The sequence below is a fragment of the Dipodomys spectabilis genome, unplaced genomic scaffold (genome assembly GCF_019054845.1).
Source record: "Dipodomys spectabilis isolate Male_0828 unplaced genomic scaffold, ASM1905484v1 ptg000230l, whole genome shotgun sequence".
Lineage (NCBI taxonomy): Eukaryota > Metazoa > Chordata > Mammalia > Rodentia > Heteromyidae > Dipodomys > Dipodomys spectabilis.
In genome coordinates, this window is record NW_024870907.1 from 6,217,627 (window position 1) to 6,238,426 (window position 20,800).

Sequence of the window (20,800 nt, forward strand, 5' to 3'; positions counted from 1 at the left end):
AGATTGAAGAGCAGTCTCCTGAACCCCCATGCGAAAATCACAGAGAAAAATCACAAGGTTTACCACTACCCAGGACAGCAAGCTCACCTCAAAAGCCAGCAGCCACGCAGGGGAGAGCCCCAGTGGGAGCAAAGCAGGAATGGAAGACAAAAACTACATCCAAGGGTTGCTGGAGGCAATGACTCAAGAAATAAAGCGAGAAATGGATCAGAAATTGAAAGAGCACAAGGATGAACTATCAAAAGATATACAGGACATCAAACAAAAGTTGGATGCAAAAATAGAAGCTGCACAAACCTCAGTAAGAAGTGAGATAAACGCCAAATTAGAGGTAATGCATACTGATCTCACCTCATTGAGAGGTGAGATCAGTACTCTGAGAACCAACATTGAATCCATAAAGGGATCCATTTCCACCATGCAAACCACAATAGAAGCCACGGCCAACAGAGTGAATGAAATGGAAGGTAGAGTGTCAGATACAGAAGACAGAATACACCAACTGGACCAAAAAGTGACAGATATGGAAAAATCACTCAAATTAAACCAAAGGGAAATTCAAGAGCAAGCAGATAATGCTAAAAAATTTAACCTTCGCATAATCGGAGTGGACGAAGGTGAGGAATTCCAGAGCAAGGGAATGCAACACCTATTTAACAAGATAGTCAATGAAAATTTTCCCCACCTCAAAAACGACCATCTTAACTACATCACAAAAGCTTATCGAACACCCAACAAGCAAGATCCCAGGAGAAACACTTCTAGGCACATTATAGTAAAAATGATGGATCTGAATAATAAGGAAACAATCCTGCATGCAGCAAAAATGAAGAAGGAGCTATACTACAACGGGAAAAAAATTAGAATCACTGCAGATCTCTCCACACAAACAATGAATGCAAGAAAAGCCTGGGAAAGCACCATACGAGCCCTGAGAGCCAATAACTGCCAACCCAGACTGATATACCCGGCAAAGCTAGCATTCACATTCGATGGAGAACTGAAAACATTTAATAGCAAAGAAAAACTAAATGAATACATAAACATTAAGCCAGCATTACAAAGAATTCTAAGAGGGGGGACACAACCTGAAGAAAGCAACCAGGAACTGGGACCTGCCCCAAACAGGCATTACTCAAAGTCTAACTGAGCAAGCACAGGAGGAAAGGAAAGAAGAAAAACTTAGGAAAACGGAATGGCAGGGACAACAATGCATCTCTCTATACTTTCTCTTAATATAAATGGGCTGAATTCGCCAATTAAAAGAAAACGAACTGAGGACTGGATCAGAAAACAAGACCCATCCATCTGTTGCCTTCAGGAGACCCACCTCTCAGCCAAACATACAAACAAACTCAGAGTGAAGGGGTGGAAAAGGATCTACCAATCAAATGCCCCCAATAAGAAAGCAGGTGTAGCTATCCTGATATCTGACAAAATAAACTTTTCATTAAAATCAGTACAGAAAGACAAGGACGGACACTACATATTAATAAAGGGAACAATCCAAGAGGAGGATATAACCATCATCAACTTATATGCCCCAAATATCGGTGCACCCAGATATGTTAAACAAATGCTCTCAAACTTACAGAATAAAATAGATCCCAATACGATAATACTAGGAGACTTTAACACGCCACTCTCACCAAAGGACAGGTCTACCAACCAGAGGATTGGCAAAGAAGCTACCGAATTAAGTGAGGCCATACTTCAAGCGGAATTAACTGACATCTACCGAGTATTTCACCCTAAAACAACACAGTACACATTCTTCTCAGCAGCTCATGGAACTTTCTCCAAAATAGACCATATCATAGTTCATGCAAGGAACTTAAGCAAATACAAAGGGATCGACATAATCCCCTGTATCCTATCTGACCACAGTGGAATCAAGCTAGCTCTCAATAACAAAGCATACCGCAGAAATTTCTCTAATACATGGAAATTGAACAGCACACTCCTTAACAAGGCCTGGGTAACAGAAGAGATCAGAGAAGAAATAAAGCATTTCCTACAACTCAATGAAAATGAAAACACCTCACAAAGAAACTTGTGGGACACAGCAAAAGCAGTCCTGAGGGGCAAATTTATTGCCCTCAGTGCCCACATCAAGAGAATGGAGACAGACCAAGTAAATAATCTCATGTTGCAACTAAAACAGCTAGAAAAACAAGAAAAAATGGGACCTAAAGCTACTAGACGAAGCCAGATAACCAAATTGAGAGCAGAGATTAACCAATTAGAAAATCAGAAAACCATAACCAAAATAAACCAAACAAAAAGCTGGTTCTTTGAAAAAATAAACAAAATTGATGGCCCGTTGGCAAGATTAATTAAAAAAAGAAGAGAGGAAACCCATATTAATAGGATTAGGGATGCCACGGGAAACATCACAACACGTACCCAAGATATCCAAACAATTCTAACAGACTACTTTCAAAAGCTATACTCTCTAAAGGAAGAAAATCTGGCGGAAATGGATGCATTTTTAGAGAAATACAAGTTACCCAAACTGAGCAAAGAAGAAGTTAACCAATTAAATAAGCCAATATCCTATAATGAGATACAGGAAGCTATCAAAAGTCTTCCAACAAAAAAAGCCCAGGACCAGATGGATTCACAGCAGAATTCTATAAGACCTTTAAAGAAGAACTAATACCCATACTCCTCAAGCTCTTCAGAGAAACAGAGAAGGAGGGAGCTATCCCAAACTCATTCTACGAAGCCAATATCACACTCATCCCCAAACCAGGCAAAGACCCAACCAAAAAGGAGAATTACAGGCCAATCTCCTTGATGAACACAGATGCAAAGATCCTTAACAAGATTCTAGCTAACAGAATCCAGAAACACATTAAAAAAATAATACACTATGATCAGGTAGGCTTCATCCCAGAGACACAGGGATGTAATCCAGCATATCAACAGAGCCAAGGTCAAGAATCACATGATTATCACCACAGATACAGAAAAGGCCTTTGATAAAATTCAACATTCATTCATGCTAAAAGCTCTGGATAAAATAGGAATAGAAGGAACATTTCTAAAAACAATAAAAGCCATTTATGACAGACCAATAGCCAATATTATACTTAATGGGGAAAAGCTACAACCAATCCTCCTAAAAACAGGAACAAGGCAAGGATGTCCACTGTCTCCACTCCTCTTCAACATAGTCCTAGAACCCTTAGCCAGGGCAATAAGGCAAGAAAAAGACATTAAAGGGATCCGCATAGGGAAAGAAGAAGTTAAACTATCCCTTTTTGCAGACGACATGATAATATACCTCCACGATCCCAAAAACTCCATCCCCAAACTTTTAGAAATCATAAGTCACTTCGGCAAAATAGCAGGATACAAAATAAACCCACAAAAATCAGTTGCCTTCCTATACACTGATAACGCACAGGAAGAGAGGGAAATAAAGGGAGCAACCCCATTCACAATAACCTCCCAAAAAATAAAATATTTAGGAATTAACCTAACCAAAGATGTAAAAGAACTATTTAATGAGAACTATAAAAAGTTAAAGAAAGAAATTGCAGAAGACACTAGGAAATGGAAAGACCTCCCATGCTCCTGGATAGGCCGACTTAATATAGTAAAGATGGTGATACTTCCAAAACTAATATACAAATTCAATGCAATTCCTATTAAAATCCCAATGACGTACATCACTGAAATACAGAAAACAGTCCAAAAATTTATATGGAACAACAAAAGACCTAGAATAGCCAAAACAATTCTAGGGGATAAAGACAATATGGGAGGGCTATCCATGCCCAACTTCAAACTCTACTACAGAGCTATAATCACAAAGACAGCATGGTACTGGCACAAAAACAGACCCGAAGACCAATGGAACAGAATAGAAGATCCAGATATAAATCCACAGGCCTACAGCCAGCTGATATTCGACAAAGGAGCCAAAGACATACAATGGAAGAAACACAGTCTCTTCAACCGCTGGTGCTGGGAAAACTGGGCAGCCACATGCAGAAAACTAAAAGTGGACCCCAGCCTATCACCATGCACCAACATCAACTCAAAATGGATTAAAGACCTTAACATTAAACCTGAATCTCTGAAACTACTACAGGACAGAGTAGGAGAGACACTTGAACTAATAGGCACAGGAAGGAACTTCCTGAACAGAGTCCCAGGGTCACAACAAGTTGGAGAGAGACTCGACAAATGGGACTACCTTAAAATAAAAAGCTTCTGCACAGCTAAATCTATCGCAACTAAGCTAGAAAGACAACCAACTAATTGGGAAAAAATATTTACCAGCAATATATCAGACAAGGGGTTAACATCCTGTATATACAGGGAACTCAAGAAACTAATCCCTCCCAAACCTAACAAACCAATTACTAAATGGGCAAGGGAACTAAAGAGGGACTTCTCAAATGAAGAAATAAAAATGGCAAAGAAACACATGAGGAAATGTTCATCATCCCTGGTGGTGAAGGAAATGCAAATAAAGACAACCCTGAGATACCACCTTACCCCAGTCAGAATGTCCCACATCCACAAATCAGCCAACGACAAATGCTGGAGGGGATGTGGAGAAAGAGGAACCCTATTACACTGCTGGTGGGAATGTACACTTATACAACCACTTTGGAAAGCAGTCTGGAGGGTCCTTAGAAAGCTAAAGATTGACCTCCCTTACGACCCAGTCATACCACTTCTAGGCATCTACCCTGAACAACAGGAACCAATATACAAGGACACGTGCACCTCCATGTTTATTGCAGCACTGTTCGCAATAGCTAGGATATGGAAACAACCTAGGTGCCCCACCACAGATGAATGGATCCAAAAATTGTGGTATCTATACACAATGGAATATTATGCAGCCATTAGAAATGACAAAATAATGGCATTTGCAGGGAAATGGATGGAGCTAGAAGGAATCATGTTGAGCGAGGTAAGCCAAGAACGAAGAGACAAACGGTACATGGTCTCCCTGATAAGTGGATGCTAAATCCAAAAGGTTAGGTGATACGACAAAACTAACAGGACTTAAGAAACAAAGAACTCCCGCTCATCTGGTTGAACCACTACTAAATATCCCCATGCTGCTGATCACAAATATGGTATATAACATGTGAACACTGTTATATATTACAGACTGTGGTAGACAATTTGCTCCAGGGAAGTTAGAATGAACTTGTGACTTTGAAATTATGAAATCATTTAATCACAATCAAAAAAAAAAAAGAACCTCGGGGAAGGGAGGGAGGGAGGGGATGGTAGGGGGAAAACAATGGAGGGGGTAAAAAAAAAAAAAAAAGAAGCAAACATGGGTAAAAGCTTCACATGATTAGATTTATCAATTTCTTGGATATAGCAATAAAGTAAAAGGAAACAGAAAAAAAAATAGATCACATAGCACATTTCATATCATATATCTGTACTTAATTTTATACTGATTTGTTGCAATATAATTCACAACCTATAAAATTCAAAAAAAAAAAAAAAAAAAGAAAAACTAGGACAGAGAGAAAATTCCAGGCCAGGGGAACAAATGCACAAGATCTCAAGTCATAAGCCAGATACTGGTGTTAACACCTATAATCCTCGCTACTAAGATCTGGAAGTTCAGACAGGAAAGTTCACGAGATTCCACCTCAGTGAACGAAGCTGGACATGGTGGCACACAGCTTTCACCCCAGCTACAATGGAAAGTCTAAAATAGGAGAACTGTGATGCAGACACATGCTCAGGAAAGAAGGGGGACCCCATTTCAAAAATAATCACACCTATAATCCTAGCTACTCAGGAGGCTGAGATCTGAGGATCGTGTTTCAAAGCCAGCCCAGGCAGGAAAGTCTGCGAGCCTCTTATCGCCAATAAACCACCAGAAAACCAGAAGTGGCACTGTGGCTCAAGTGTAGAGTGCTAGCCTTAAAGCTGAAGAACTAAGGGACAGCGCCCAGGCCCAGAGTTCAAGCCCACTACCAGACCAAAGAAGAATAATAATCAGTGCAAAAAGAGGGGGTTGGGGGAATGGCTCAATGGTGCAGCACCTGTCTATCAAGCACACAGCACTGGATTCAAAACTCCAGCTTCATACATCAGCCCTGGCCCTCAAACTCAGGACATCAGGCACTGAGCAGGGACCAACAGTTCCCACTTTGGTCTGTTCTAATTTCTGGCCCATAGAACTTGGGCTAAATCAAATATATGCTATATGTAAAAAAATAAAAACAAAAAATGGTATCACCCACTTTGGATCAAGCACAACTATCAGTCCTATGCCCTTTCCCTAAATTTCACAAAGGCCTCACTGACATGGATGAAAAGTTTCCAAGTCAGAGAATCTAATTACAGTTGGGGAGGTTTTAACAAAGTAATTGCCCTGCACTGCAGCTTCCTTATCCAGAAAAGTGAAATAAGAACAGCTGGGGGGGTGTAGCTCAGTGATAGAGCATGTGCTTACACAGATGAGGCCAGGGCTTGACCGCAAGCACCACAAAACCAATTGCACCTCAGGTGAGAAAATCCTGAATGACAGCAGTGTGGACACTGTGACCCACCAGCAAGCTGTGTCTACCTCCCTTACCAGTCTATCTCTGCTCCAACAACCGCCCTTTCATCCCCTCAATATACTTCTACTCAAAACAGGAGGCGGTTGGGCCTAGAGCATACTATTTGCATGTCATTCCCACACTTCTGCAGCATTATCACAGACAGCAGGCCTTTTCCCCACAGCATGGCAGGAAACTCATTAATTCTTCATAGGCAAACCACCAGTGTTTATTGAGCAGAAAATGCTCCAACAAAGTTCAAGCTTGGACTAAAAGGAATCTCATTTTATCTTATTAAAATTGCATTTTATTTGGTCTTTCATGGCTAAAAACAGACTTCAGCTAAAGCTATTTGTAAAGAAGTAGCACTCACTACCTCATTTCACATCATACAATCCTTTAAAAAAAAAAGAGGAAAGGGGCTGGCAAGGTGGCTCAGTGGTAGAGCACTTGCCTTGCATGCCTGAGGCCCTGGGTTCGATTCCTCAGCACCACATAAGCAAAATGAAAAAAGCCAGAAGTGGCGCTGTGGCTCAAGTGGTAGAGCGCTAGCCTTGAGCTGAAGAGCTGAGGGACAGCGCCCAGGCCCAGAGTTCAGGCCCCTGACCGGACCAAAAAAAAAAAAGGAAAAAAAAGCACAATGGCCAACACCAAAGGCTCACGCCTATAACCCTATTTACTCAGAAAGCTGAGATCTGAGAATTGTAGTTCGAAGCTAGCCAAGGAAGGAAAGTCTAGAGACTCTTATCTCCACACTAAACTACCCAAAAAAGCCAAAAGCAGAGCTGTGGCTCAAGTGGTAGAGTGCTAGCTAACCTTGAACAAAAAAGCAGCTCAGGAGCAGCAAGAATGATGGCTCTTCCAGCTATTCACAAGTGGAAAAGTCCACACAGACAAGTACACAGGGGAAGGCTCTGCAAAGCGAGTAATGCACAAAAGAAAAATAACTTTTCCTTGCCAGTGCTGGGGGGTCAAGGCCAAGGCCCCCATGCACGCTGGGCACGCACCACACTGCTGAGTCACATCCCCACCAGAATGTATTCATTCATTCACATATTTAAATTATATGTAAATATATGTGCTATATTTTCATTTATTTGAAGCTTATATATATATATACATATATTTATAAACATAGAGAGTGATAGGGAGGGAGAGAAAGCATAAATGTCATTATCAACTGAAGAATGACTATTCACAGAATGGGATATTAGTGACAGAAACACAAATAATCTAGAGCTATCAGAATCAATGTCAATAAATTCATAAACAAATGTTTATAGCAGCACTACTCACACTAGCCAAAATATGGAAATGAGCCAGACACAGATGGCTCACACCTGTAATCCTAGCTAGTTCAGAAGGCTGAGATCTAAGGATCAAGGTTTGAAGCTAGTCCAGGCAATAAAAAGTCTATGATGCTTATCTCCAATTAAGCAAAAAAAAAAAAAAAAAAGTGGGAAGTAGAGCTTTGGCTCAAGTGATAAGAGTGCTAGCCTTAAGTAAAAAGGTCAAGGACAGCACCTAGTCCCTGAGTTCAAGGACTGGCACAAATATTATAAATATAAATATACTTTTATACACAGACACATATGCAATCAGTCTAAGTTACCATCAACAAATGAATTTTTTAAATGTGGTATATATACACAATGCAGTAGTCATAAAGAAGAACAAAACTATGTTATTTGCGGGAAATTGTATGGAAATGGAGATCATTATATAAGAGAAATAAACCAGACTGAAAAAGACAATTATCACCTGTTCTCTCTCATGTGAAATCTAGTCTTAAAAATGAATGACAGAAAGAAAAAAAGAATGACAGAAGCCCAGCACCAGCGGCTCTAGCAACTCAGGAGGCTGAGACCTGAGGATTGCAGTTCAAAGCCAGCCCGGGAAAGAAAGTCCATGAGATTTTTATCTCTAATTAAGCACCAAAAAGGCCAGAAGCAGAGTTATAGCTCAAGCCCCAGCCCTGGCACAAACAATAAACAAAATAAGAAAAGACAGAAATGTAAAAATAGGTTCAATTTGGGGCTGAGTACCAGCTCCTAGGTACCAGTAGGAGGGAAGAGGGTAAAGAGAAGAATAAATATGATTAAAGTAGTTTATACATATAGATAGACAAAAAAAGAGCAATAAAACCTGTTGAAATTGTTTTAAGAAGAGAAAGGAGATATCGTGATAAGGTGAATCTGCCAGGGTATACTGTATGCATGTATACAGACTACACAATAAAACCCATGTGAGCAATGGATATTTGTGAATAAAAAAAGTAAAATACAAGTTTAATTTCAGCAGGTGAAAATAGGGATGAGACAGTGACCAGCAAGAAGAAATAAAAATCTGGACATGAAATCAACCCAGCTACAGTATACATCAAAAATAAATTTGTATCACCATATTTATGACAAAAGTCCCCCAGTGTCTCATTCACATGAAGGAATAGCTCATGGTCTTCCTTTCCAGGGGCTACGGCTACCATCACTCACTGCCCATAGCGGCCCTGGAGCAGCTTTCTAGATTCTGAGGTCAAAAGCTTCAAAACTACCAGCAGGCTCATTCTATCCCAGAGTGATGCCCCTGGCTTTATATGTTCAGAAGTAGTTTTCCAAGAAAATGGCTATGAATGGGCTTTGGAGAAATGTATAAAACCACTACTATGACAGTAAATAAGCCCGCTGTCCCTCCACCCACCACGTCAGTTGAGACTCACCAAGGAGCCAAAGCAGAAAGCCCTAGTTCCTAGGACCCATACCAAAGAGACTCTGGGTTGTTCCTCAGCCAACACCCACATCATTCTGCCTCCACAGCCACACAGTGGCCCGGGCCCGGCTTGTCAGGCTACTAGTGATCTGCTGTCCTGCTTAGCCACAGGCTCCCTGGACTGTGTCTCCTGTCACCTGCCTCCTTGCCTCGGAGCACCAGGAACCCACAGGGACCTGGGCAGCTGCAGAGCCGCTGGCCATGGGGAACAAACACAAGGCAGCCTCCTCTCCAGCAACGGGTCCCCCTTGCCATGCAACCTGTGTGGGGTGGGCCCGGTCCACGTTCACCTCTGCGCTAATGAGCTGGCTTACCACCCCCCCCAACTCTCCTGACTGGGCCAAAAAGGCCCTGCCCCGTCCATCTACAGAAAGCACCCACATGGGACACTGTGCCTGGAGGAACTGGCCTCCAGGTCCACTCTGATGTCACCGCAGTCACCACCAGCCTTCCTTTCCTGACCCAACTTCCAGTGAGGACCGGTCACAAGCTCCCAGGGGCAGAGCATTCTTACAGCAAATTTTCCTCTGCATAACAAAAGTAGTGTGTGCTTCTTACAAAAAAACCTTCCAAAATATGAAGGAAGTAGAAGTGTTCTTTGCGTGCCATACCCAAACGGGACGCACAGAGGCGCCAGGCTTGTCCAGGGGCCATCACTGCCCAAACCTGCTGTACACAGAAGGCATCCAATAAATGCTTATTCCGTTTAATTCACTCTCCTCTTTACTGCACAAATATTTGAATGACTAAGGATTTTAAAGAAAGGGTTCTCTCTGCAGGATTTATGTTACAAAGAATATAGTGCTCCTCTCAAAACACTTCTTGCTAACACATCTTAAAAGTCCCATGCTGCCAGGTGCCAATGGCTCACGTCTGTAATCGAGAACAGGAGATCTGAGGATCTTAGTTCAAAGCCAGCCCAGGCAGAAAAGTCCCTGAGATCTACAATTAAGCACCAAAAAGGCTCAAAGTGGAGCTGTGGCTCAAGTGGTAGAGCACTAGACTTGAGCAAAAAAGCCCAGAAACAGTGCCCAGGCCCTGAGGTTTGATGCCACGACTAGCACCAAAAAGAAAAAAAGAAAAAATTTTAAAAAGCTCCATGCTTCTATGCTTCTTTCCTTGACCCATCCTACCAAAGATACTTAAGAATCACAATATGCTACAAAACCACATTTTCTAGCCACATAAAATGCTACCATGGCTTTAATGATTGGTTTGGAACAGAAAAGTAACCCAGGGACTGGGATGTAGCTCAGCAGCAAAGCACTTGCTTAACAAGTATAATATACTGGGTAGGTCCTCAGTACTAGAAACGAGAAAGAAAAGAGAAAAGAGAGAGAGGGAGGGAGGGAGAGAGGGAGGAAGAAAAGGAAGGAGGGAGGGAGGGAGGGAAGGAGGAAGGGAGGGAGAAAGGGAGGGAAGAAAGAAAAGAAAATTAACCCAATGTAGGATCAACTCTAAAGGAAACTGATATTTCTTTATAAACCATTCCAGAAGGCAGAAGTTGCCATCCAGGAATAAACCACAGCATTGCAGCATTGCCGCAGGCCTGGGGACACTGAGTGACAGATCCACTTTACTCTCAACAGAATTAGCACTGAGTGCTCCTCCAAATCCCAACCAAGTCCCAAGACAGCAGACGTGGGGAAGACACACTTTCTGAAATCCTTAACTGTGGCCGGGGCTCTCGGAGCCGAGCCATGCCTCCTCCAAGACGCCATCCCAGCTCTGAAGGAGGCCAGGGCGGGGGTGGGACGAGGGGCCTCCCTGCCTGGCCTACCCCTTGCAGCCACATCCAGTGAGGACGGGGCAGCTGGTGAGCCACACGCTCTCAGGGGGCATCCCTTGCCTAAGGGCCACAGTGACACTGAGGGACTGCCCTCTCCAATACCCCATCCCTCTCCAATACCCCATCCCTCTCCACCCACGATCTGCCATACCCAACTCCCTCACCATCCCGCTGAGGGCTCTCGTCCGGAAGACAGGGGTTAGCATCACCTGAGGCAGAACAGGACACCCCTGCTGGTCCCCTCGGTGCACACGCCAGGAGAGGAACACCCTCTGGCAGGGCTGGATCTCAGCATCCGCCAAGAGGGTGAACTAGAGGATGCATGAGAATGCCCCGGAGGGGCTGTGGTAGACAGGCCATGTCTTCAGGGGTCATGGAGCCAGAAAAGGCTCTTCCCTGAATGGTCAGTGGCCGGGGGCAGAGGCGCATGCTCCTCAGGGCAGCCTAGAGAGGAAGGGCAGATGTCAAATGGAGCGCCTAGGTTCCCGCTGTGGCGTTTTTTGCTGCAGAAGAGGAGCCACGCCTGTTCTAGCCAGTTCCATACCCATCGTGACCTTCAGTGACCCTCCACAAAAAAAGAGGAAATGGCACTTCAGAAAGGGAGAACAGAAAAGTTGGATACTCAAAACAAAATCCTCCTCTCCTCCACCTCGCTCCCCCCCTCCCCAGCACAGGGCCTAAGAAATGGAAGAGCCTCCTGACACCTCTGCCTCTCATCTGCAAAATGAGCACCAGGAGAGGCCTGGGGCGGCAGCTCAGCTTCTCTAGAAGAAGCCCCAGAGACTCCACCAAAGGCAGTCTCTCCCTGCCTGAGGACACCCCCACGGGGCCCCCAGCCTGCAAGGCGTATGGAGGCCTGACCGGCCCTGGAGGGACCCTGCCCTCGCTGACCATGCACAACTCAGCCTTCTCAAAGACACACAGGGAGAAGGCTGTGGTGTGGATGAGAAGTCTGGTGCTGCGCTGCATACAGACTCAGAATGGATGCTGACTCTCCAGGTTCAAACCTAGACTCTCCCAGCCTCAGCCCGAGTCAGCTTCCTCATCTGAAGACCACCAGTCCGCTGCCCCAGCGGGCTGCTGGGAGGGCTGGCCCTGGCCAAGCACACAGTAACAGTGCTCACAGGAGCGTCCTGTGTCCACGCCTCTGCTCTGCAGCTCCACAGCAGGGAGCAGCGGCCTGGAACTGTTTTGCAGACTCCGCAGAGTCCCCAGATTCTCAGAGAACAGCCTGGCCAGCCTTCCTGCCCCAGAGGGATGCTGTGTGAGACCTCTCAAGCCCCACTGCAGGACCCCCAGCTCCTGTACTGGACCTGCATGCCCGCACCCCTGTGTCTGGCCTGTGCTGCCAGGGAAGAAGGGGGCAGGTGTCACTGTGGCTCCAAGGCAGAGCCCCATTCACACACGCGGTCCTGGGCCGGCGGTCCTTGCATGACAGCAGTGTCAGAATCCTCACTCCCACATCACACACACACACACACACACACACACACACGCACGCACGCACGCACGCACGCGCACACACACACACACACACACACACACACACACACACCCCTGCAGGGAGACAAGATACTGCCTGCTGCACTGTGACTCAAGAAAGAAAGAAATATAACTCCAAGTCAGAAAGTCATCAGAGATTTGTTTTTAAAGTCATCTTTGTCTTGACTGAAAATGAATCCAAGATCTCCTGCCAGGTATCAAGAACTCTTATTGTAACAAGGCCTTTCTGACCAATCCGGAGACAACAGACTTCTGGCCACCTAAAGCCACCTCTGAACACACCTGTGCCCTGGGTCTGTTTGAACATGCATACTTTTTACCTCCTACCTTCTATTCCCACTATTTAATCTAAAGCAAATGCCTAGTCCCAACAAAAGGCTGACGATATACCTAGTGCTTACTGTATTCTCATGGCTGCCACATAATGACTCTTTCTCTGCCCTTAAAAAAATTAACCCAAGCCGGGCGCTGGTGGCTCACGCCTGTAATCCTAGCTACTCAGGAGGCTGAGATATGTGGATCGCGGTTCAAAGCCAGCCCGGGCAGGAGAGACCGTGAGACTCCTATCTCCAATAAACCACCAGAAAACCGGAAGTGGCGCTGTAGCTCAAGTGGTAGAACGCTCGCCTTGAGCTGAAGAGCTGAGGGACAGCGCCCAGGCCCAGAGTTCAAGCCCCACGACTGACAAAAAAAAAAAAAAATTAACCCAGCCAGACACTGGTGGCTCACATCTGTAATCCTAGCTACTCAGGAGGATAATGATCATTGTTCAAAGCCAGCCTGGCCAGGAAAGTCAGTGGAACTCTTATCTCCACTGAATCACCAGAAGATCAGAAGTGGTGCTGTGGCTTAAATTGGTACAGCACCAGCCTTGAGCAAAAGAGCTCAGGGACAGTGCCCAGGCCCTGAGCTCAAGCCCCATGACAAAAGAAAAAAAATTAACCCAAGAGAGCCAGGTACAGTGGCTCATGCCTGTAATTTTAACTAGTCAGGATGAAGAGTTCAGGGGAATCAGAGTTTGAAGCCAGCCCAGGCACAAAAGTTCATAGAACCCATGTCAACCAACAGCTAAGTTTGGTGGAGAGTGACGGTCTTCTGAACTATGTGGGAGCCTCCAGGCCAGCCCAGGCGAAGGAGAGATCCTACTCAAAAACTAAAACAAAAGGGCTAAGGTTATGGTTCAAGTGGTAGAACACCCATCTAGAAAGTGGAAGGCCCTGAAGTCAAACCTCAGTATGACAAAAACAAAAGAACCCATAAGTCCAAATGTAGGAATGCAATACGATTCACCTAAAATTTTTATTGTTCAAAATGTTCCTGAACAAAATAGACAAGATAGAAAGGAGAGTAATCACTGGGGGGAAAATGAGAAAAAAAACTGTACACACAGCAAAACCAACCCTCTAGTGCTCTCCACAACCCTCACCTCCATATAGACAGCAAGAGAAACCACCCATGCCAGACACAAACTCGAGGGCTTCCCGAATGTGGAAATGGGTACAAAGCCACTTCAAAATCACAAGGAAGAAAGTAAGTATGGATTCCCAAGAACACAGCAGGGCAGCTCAGGATTTCTGACAAAACTAATGCAAAGCCTTGGTTTAATTCCTGAGCGCCCCACACTCACTTCCTGCTGCTAGAGACTCAGGGCCGTGGCAGATGCTACCCAGCGCTCTCCAGGCCCCTGACCAAGGTATTTCCACCCATGTTCAAGACCGCTGAGAACAGGCACCGAGGGCCGTTGCAGTGCTCCCCTCCAGGCAGCCCCAGCGCATTCCTGCAGGACATGGCTCTGCAATCAGTAGTGTGGCACAGGTGTCACCAGATAAAGTCGAGGTGTCGGTCAACTACGCTCCTTCCCAGAGCCTTAAGGGAAGAACGTGTCTCCTGCTCATCCTGGCTGTAGGATTCCATTTTTGGAGTAAAACCAAGATTCCCATCCTCCTACTGGCTGCCAGCAGGAGGCTGTTCCCGGCTTCTAAAGGCCACACCACATTCCTTGGCTCATGGCCCCATCCTACGTTCAAGGAGAGAAGGAGCGGAGCCAGTTTATCTCACCTCAAATCTCTCCAATCACTTCAACAGCCCCTGTGGTTACACAGGACATACCAGGAAACTGAGGACAATCCCCAAGTCACAGTCAGCTGACTGACAAGCAAGGTTCCCCGGTCATGTGAAATAACATATGTACAGGTTCCAGGGAAGAAGACACAGACCCCTTTTGGGAAGGGGCAGGAATCAGCCTACCATATCCCCTGAGGCCACACCCCCGTGATCACGGCCACCCTCACCATGCCTAGCCCTGGTGAATGCACAGGGCCACCTGCCACCTCTCCCCAACCCTACAGCCTCTGCCCCCAGCTTTACCTTCTCCGCAGCTTCCTCTGCCCTCTTGCTCTCACCAGCTCAGCAAGGATGACCAGTACTACAGTGTGAAGCCAGTCCAGCCCTTCAACATGCCCTCTTGGCTCTGAGGACCAAGACCCAAACCTTCCCCAAGACTTCCAGAGCTTTTGAAGCCAGCCCACTGCAGCACGCCCAGCCAGGCCTTGGGTCTCACCCACAGGAGGCTGACCACCCAGCCTGCATCTGGTTGTATCTGGATCCTTCTCTAGTTCCAGGGCTTAGCTTACACAGGACATCACTATTTACCCATATAGGACCCCCATGCTCTGCTCTACAGTCAGTATTCACACCTACAGACTGCCTCCCCCACCCACTGGCCTCCGAGGGCCATGTCTGCTTGCCCAGAATTCAGCATCATCCCTGGTACTTGGAAGGTGCTCACAGACCTGTGCGTGACTTCATCAGCCCTAGCAACTCCTCTCCTTCAGCGGGTGGCTGAGGCTGGCCCGCTGAGCTAACTGTCGCGTTTGATCAGTTCTCACAGCCCTGATGGAAGACGCTGAGAGCCATCCTGGCCATGGCACTGCGGCGGCTGCTCCGCTCCACACTGGCACACCTGCAAATGTCAGACCACCTGCCCTTCTCTCAGCAGAGCACACGCTGCCAAAACAGCAAGCATCAAACCACACTTAAAGGCTGCCTGTGTTTGCAAACCCAGCATGTGGGGATTTGTCTTGGCATTTAAAGTTAAGTGTGATAGGAATTCCAAGTGCAAACGCAGAAAGCGGCAGCCTGTCAGGACCCAGGTGAGTCAATGGCCAAAGAAAGACCAGGCAGGAGAGTCAGAGACCACCAGCCTTCCACTGATCTCCCACCTTGACAATGCAAGCCTCCGCCGACTGTCTCCCACCTGGATGTCACAACAGCCTCCTCCCAAGTCTCCCTTCTCTCACTGCCTTCCAGCGTCTCTCAATACCACTGCCAAAGTAACTCTGATCAACCAAAGGTGAACAGTGCCCATCATAGGCTCCGGTCTGCGCAGAATACAATACAATCCACACTTCACAGCACCCTCAGCCACCCTGGCCCCTTGTTCCTCTCCTCAAACACAGCAGCCTCCCTCGCTGGTCCCTCGGCCTAGCTGCTCTTCTTCCAGTGCTGTAAAGGACTTTCCCTCCCCACCTTTACTTACATGGCATGCCGCTCTCCGGCCACTTCTTCACCGCGACAGTCCTGCTGTCCCCGCCTCAGAGCTACCTGTTCCTTCATGATGGCATTTTGTCCCCGTAGAGGCCTGAACCCAGGACCAGGGGGCTCTCCCTTGGCTTTTTCACTTAAGGTTAGTGCTCTGCCACTTGAGCCACACCTCTGCTTCCAGCTTTTTTGGTGGCCACTGGAAAGAAGAGTCTTCTCCAGCTGGATTCAAACCACAATCCACAGATCTCAGCCTCCAGAGTAGCTAGGATTGCAGGTGTGAGCACTGACACCTGGCTCCACACTGTGTTTTGGTGGTATTGCCACATTCCAACAGCTACTTCTATTAACACAAGTACTCATTCTCTGCTCTCCCGTTCTATCCCAAGCTCCCTGAGAGGACAGAGCTTAGTCTGTTTTGCTGACTGATATAACCTTCACTTCTGGAGCAGGTGGGTCCTGACACAGGGTATGGGTTAACTGAACAGTTACTGAATGAATGAATGAATGATCAAACTCCCAACAGGTCCAGAAGGCCGCTCCTCATCTCATCAGAGAGAACTGTGCTACATCAAAAGAACCTTCCTTGGTCACTACAGCTACTTAGGTCACTACAGCTACTTAGGTCAAATGCAGCCCCTCATGTCACAGGTGCACAAATCAATGGCACCAGGGCACCAGGACTTGGTGAACATCAAACAGGTAACCGAAGGCTAAAATCCACCTAATAGGACTAGAGATGTGGCTTAGTGGTAGAGCATTTGCCTTGCATGCGTGAAGCCTTGGGCTCGATTCCTCAGTAGCACATACACAGAAAAAGCTGGTAGTGGTGCTGTGGCTCACGTGGTAGAGTTCTAGCCTTGAGCAAAAGAAGCTCAGGAACAGTACACAGGCCCTGAGTTCAAACCCCAGGACTGGCAAAAAAAATCCACCTAATAGCTAGTCAGAGGTCTTTCCACCCTATCACACTGGCCAGTTCATCCAGGAGAGGAATTTCTAAGAAAGCCTCAGCCAAACACACAAAGACCAGGAAGACAACCTCTCAAGCATAACCTTGCTAAAATCACCCAATCTCTCCAGGCAGTTAGGCTCCACCACCAGTTCTCACTAGTAGCCCTGTCAGACAGCGAAGCGGCACATAGAAGGTACTGAAGTTAGAGCTGCGCATAAACTGGCAAGGCTTCACAAGGAGGCAGGCTTCAGGTAAAATGGAAAAAGCAAGCAAGGTAAGCAAAGGGGGCATGGAACATTCTCATCAGCTACAAGAACATCAAAGTGCAACAGTACAGCATGGAGGAACCTAGAAAGCTAAGCCTATCAGCAGTTGGTGAGCAAAGGTCAAAGAAAGGAGAGAGAGGAATATGGCTTATGACTGAGCAGTGGTCAAGTCATAAAGGACCTGAGACGATACCCGTAAGTGCCTATGCGTAGTTTGTATTTCAGAAACAACCAAGAGGCTTCAAACCAGGCCTGTCTCAGTGAGTCCTCCGGGGAAGATAAAGCCTGTGTTTTGCACATGAAAAGGCCCCATGACACTTGTGGAGCCCCGAGACTGAGGCCTGGTCTACACAGAGCGCTGAATGAGTGTTGGCCACACTATCACGGAATCTCCCTTAGCAGTCTAGTACTCTGAGGTACGTCCTCTCCCGCCTGATTACCCTGGATGAGGTCTGTGTTCAATAAAAACAATCATGGAAACCACTGAAAAGACCAGGCAGAGCCACGGGAGCCTGGGCAGGAGCTCTGCGGGCACTGCAACTATGCAGGTGATGACCCAGGACATGGGAATGAGGACCAGGAGGATGCCACAAGAAGGAAAAGGCCAGCACCTTTGCTATTGCAGCCTGACACTGAAACAGCAGCCTGCCCCAAGTGAGGGCACAGGAGCGAAGGGCAACACGGGGCTGCACAGGCCCAACCACCCCTTCTGCCCTCCCCTCTGCAGTGGCAGCCCCAGCACGTCTCCAGTCTGTACTGCAACTCTGCAAGTGCAACACCAGAAGTGGCTCACAGAAGTGCCTACGACACCTCGCAGTCTTCAAACCCAAGGGGGAAAGTCTACTTTTGGTAACACAGGCTTCCCACAAGAGACTACATTCATTTCCTCTGGCTTCCACAACAAACCAAGACTAGTGTGGCTCAGAACAACAGAAATTTACTCTCTCGGTTCTACAACTGTGACAGCAAGGTGCTGGCAGGGACATGCTCTCTGTGAAGTCTTTGGGAGAGGATCCCTTCCTGCCACCTCTAACTTCTGGTGGTTGCCAGCAACCCCTGGCTTTCCTCGGCTTGTAAAGACCTCTTTACCTCTGCTTCCATCTTTACATGGCCATCTTCTCTGTGTCTGTCTCTCTGATATCAATTTTCCTGTTCTTATGAGGACACAGTCATATGCTTGGACCCCTGCAAAACCAGTACGACCTCATTTGAACTTGACTGCTCCTACAAAGACCCTATTTCCAAATAAGGTCCCATTCATAGGGCCAGATAGACATGACTTTAAGGAGTTCACTTTTCAAACCATGCCAGGAGTAGTGAGAGCTCAAATCCTAGCACCCAGGAGGCTGAGGCAGAATTCAAGGCTAGCCTAGGTAACACAGCAAGTGCAAGGGACACTAGGCTTACATATGATGCCAGCCAGCTACTCATATGGAGACCTTGTTCTCAAAAGAGGGGAAAAAGACTATGAATAGTCACAGTCTTCAATCCAACAACTCCACAAAACGGCTATCCTATGTTACATCTAAGCTCATTGTTAAGGATGAATTACAGTCTAGACTGAAGAGGAACAAAAGGTCTCAAGACCTGAAATCAACACATGAAAGTCATGTGGCCAAGTGGCTCCTTTTACCTAAGCACTATGTTCTGCAGCATCTGTCCCTGTCAGAACTAGGACTCCTAATCAGAATCTTCCATTTCAGTATCTTCACAATCTGAACATGTTAGGCTTTGATGAACACTCTTATAGCTAATCAAGCCCAATCCTGGTGGAGTAAAATAGGGACTCTGGCCGTTTTTGGTGGCCCCCATAATCTTCTAACTCACTGGGTCTGAGCAATGGATAAGTCTTACTAAGTCCCAATCATTCTGACAAGTCAATTTTTCCAACTGGATGCAATGAAATTCAAAGTTTATGGTCCTAACACCACACAATACTGTCTATTATGAAACACAGAACACAAACCACTTATGTGTTTATGAATGGTACTATTTAAGTCACTTTAATATCACAATTCAACACTCATCAGTGACTAACTTTTCCTCCCTAGGAAAAGTTCTCTTACCCTAGGGCCCGGTGGGACTTAGGGCCACACCAGTCAGAGAGGGCCACTAGAGCTGTGAACTTCCAGAATGCACCAGCTATTTAATTTTTGTGAGGTTTGAGGTTTGTTTTTTTTTTAACTGCTGCCAGCTGTTGGCACAAGAGGAGTTGATGGGGGGGGGGGGGGAGGCAGGGGATCAGCGGGTGGAAACATGGAAACTCACTGGACACTTCCAGCCCGCTTTCAAACTCAAGGCAAAAGCAGCAGCTCACAAGAGAGCCGAGGAGGCAAACCAAGTGGGTCAAAACACCAACACCCTGCAGAAAGTGACCTGCCGTGGGTCCCCAGCAGGCAGCCTGGCCTGGTCATTTCCTGACTCCACCAAGCTGCCCAGAGAAGTTCCTTCCCGCTTCCCCAGGGAGCCAGGGAGTTCCAAGGCCCAGAGAAACTTGTGACAGCGCCTGGCCCTCCTCCCCGTCCCCCCTCCTCCCCCCGTCCCCCCTCCTCCCCCGTCCCCCGTCCCCCCTCCTCCCCCGTCCCCCCTCCTCCCCCGTCCCCCCCGTCCCCCCTCCTCCCCGTCCCCCCTCCTCCCCGTCCCCCCGTCCCCCCTCCTCCCCCGTCCCCCCCGTCCCCCCTCCTCCCCGTCCCCCGTCCCCCCTCCTCCCCCGTCCCCCCCGTCCCCCCTCCTCCCCGTCCCCCTCCTCCCCGACCCCGTCCCCCCTCCTCCCCGTCCCCCCTCCTCCCCGTCCCCCCTCCTCCCCGTCCCCCTCCTCCCCGTCCCCCGTCCCCCCTCCTCCCCGTCCCCCTCCTCCCCGTCCCCCCTCCTCCCCGTCCCCCTCCTCCCCGTCCCCCGTCCCCCCTCCTCCCCGTCCCCCTCCTCCCCGTCCCCCTCCTCCCCCGTCCCCCCTCCTCCCCCGTCCCCCCTCTCCCCCTCCGGCCTCCCCCCTTCTCCCCCCCCCCCCCCCCCCCCCCCCGCCCCGGCCCCTGCCACCTCCCAGGCCGGCCCCTGCGCCCCTCACACGGCCCGGGACCCAGACTCCCTCCTCAGGACCAGCCCCCTCCCCGCCCCAGACCCCGACCCAACCCACGTCCAGCAGGCCACCGCGGCTACCTGACCTCTGACCCCTGACCCCACCCGGTCCTCCCCGTCACACCCACCTGCCCGGGACTTTGCTGGTGCTGCGCTTCCAGAACTGCTTCCTGGCCCCGTCGCTGGCCATGGCCCCTCCTCATCCCTCAGACCCGCGACCCGACACCCCCAAGTGCGGCCGGCCTGCCCCCCGCGGCCCTCCCCAGTGGCCCGACTCGGCCCCGGGTCTCCGGAGCCGAGAACCCAGAAGCGCTTCCGCCTCTCTCCGGAAGTTGTACCTCCGTGATCCCGGAAGTCCCGCCCCGGCCCG

At 47.9% G+C, this 20,800-nt stretch overlaps 1 protein-coding gene across 3 annotated transcripts in view; it reads right to left on the reverse strand.

Moving 5' to 3' along the window:
* Tbc1d22a (TBC1 domain family member 22A) overlaps window positions 1-20,716 on the reverse strand; it is a 351,530-nt gene extending 330,814 nt beyond the window's left edge. For all 3 annotated transcript variants that reach the window (XM_042697987.1, XM_042697985.1, XM_042697986.1), the window contains exon 1: window positions 20,559-20,716. In XM_042697987.1, coding sequence (XP_042553921.1) covers window positions 20,559-20,620 — 62 coding nt within the window. In that variant the 5' untranslated portion in view covers window positions 20,621-20,716. The remainder of the gene's footprint in view (window positions 1-20,558) is intronic.
* Between the last annotated feature and the right edge of the window lie 84 nt (window positions 20,717-20,800).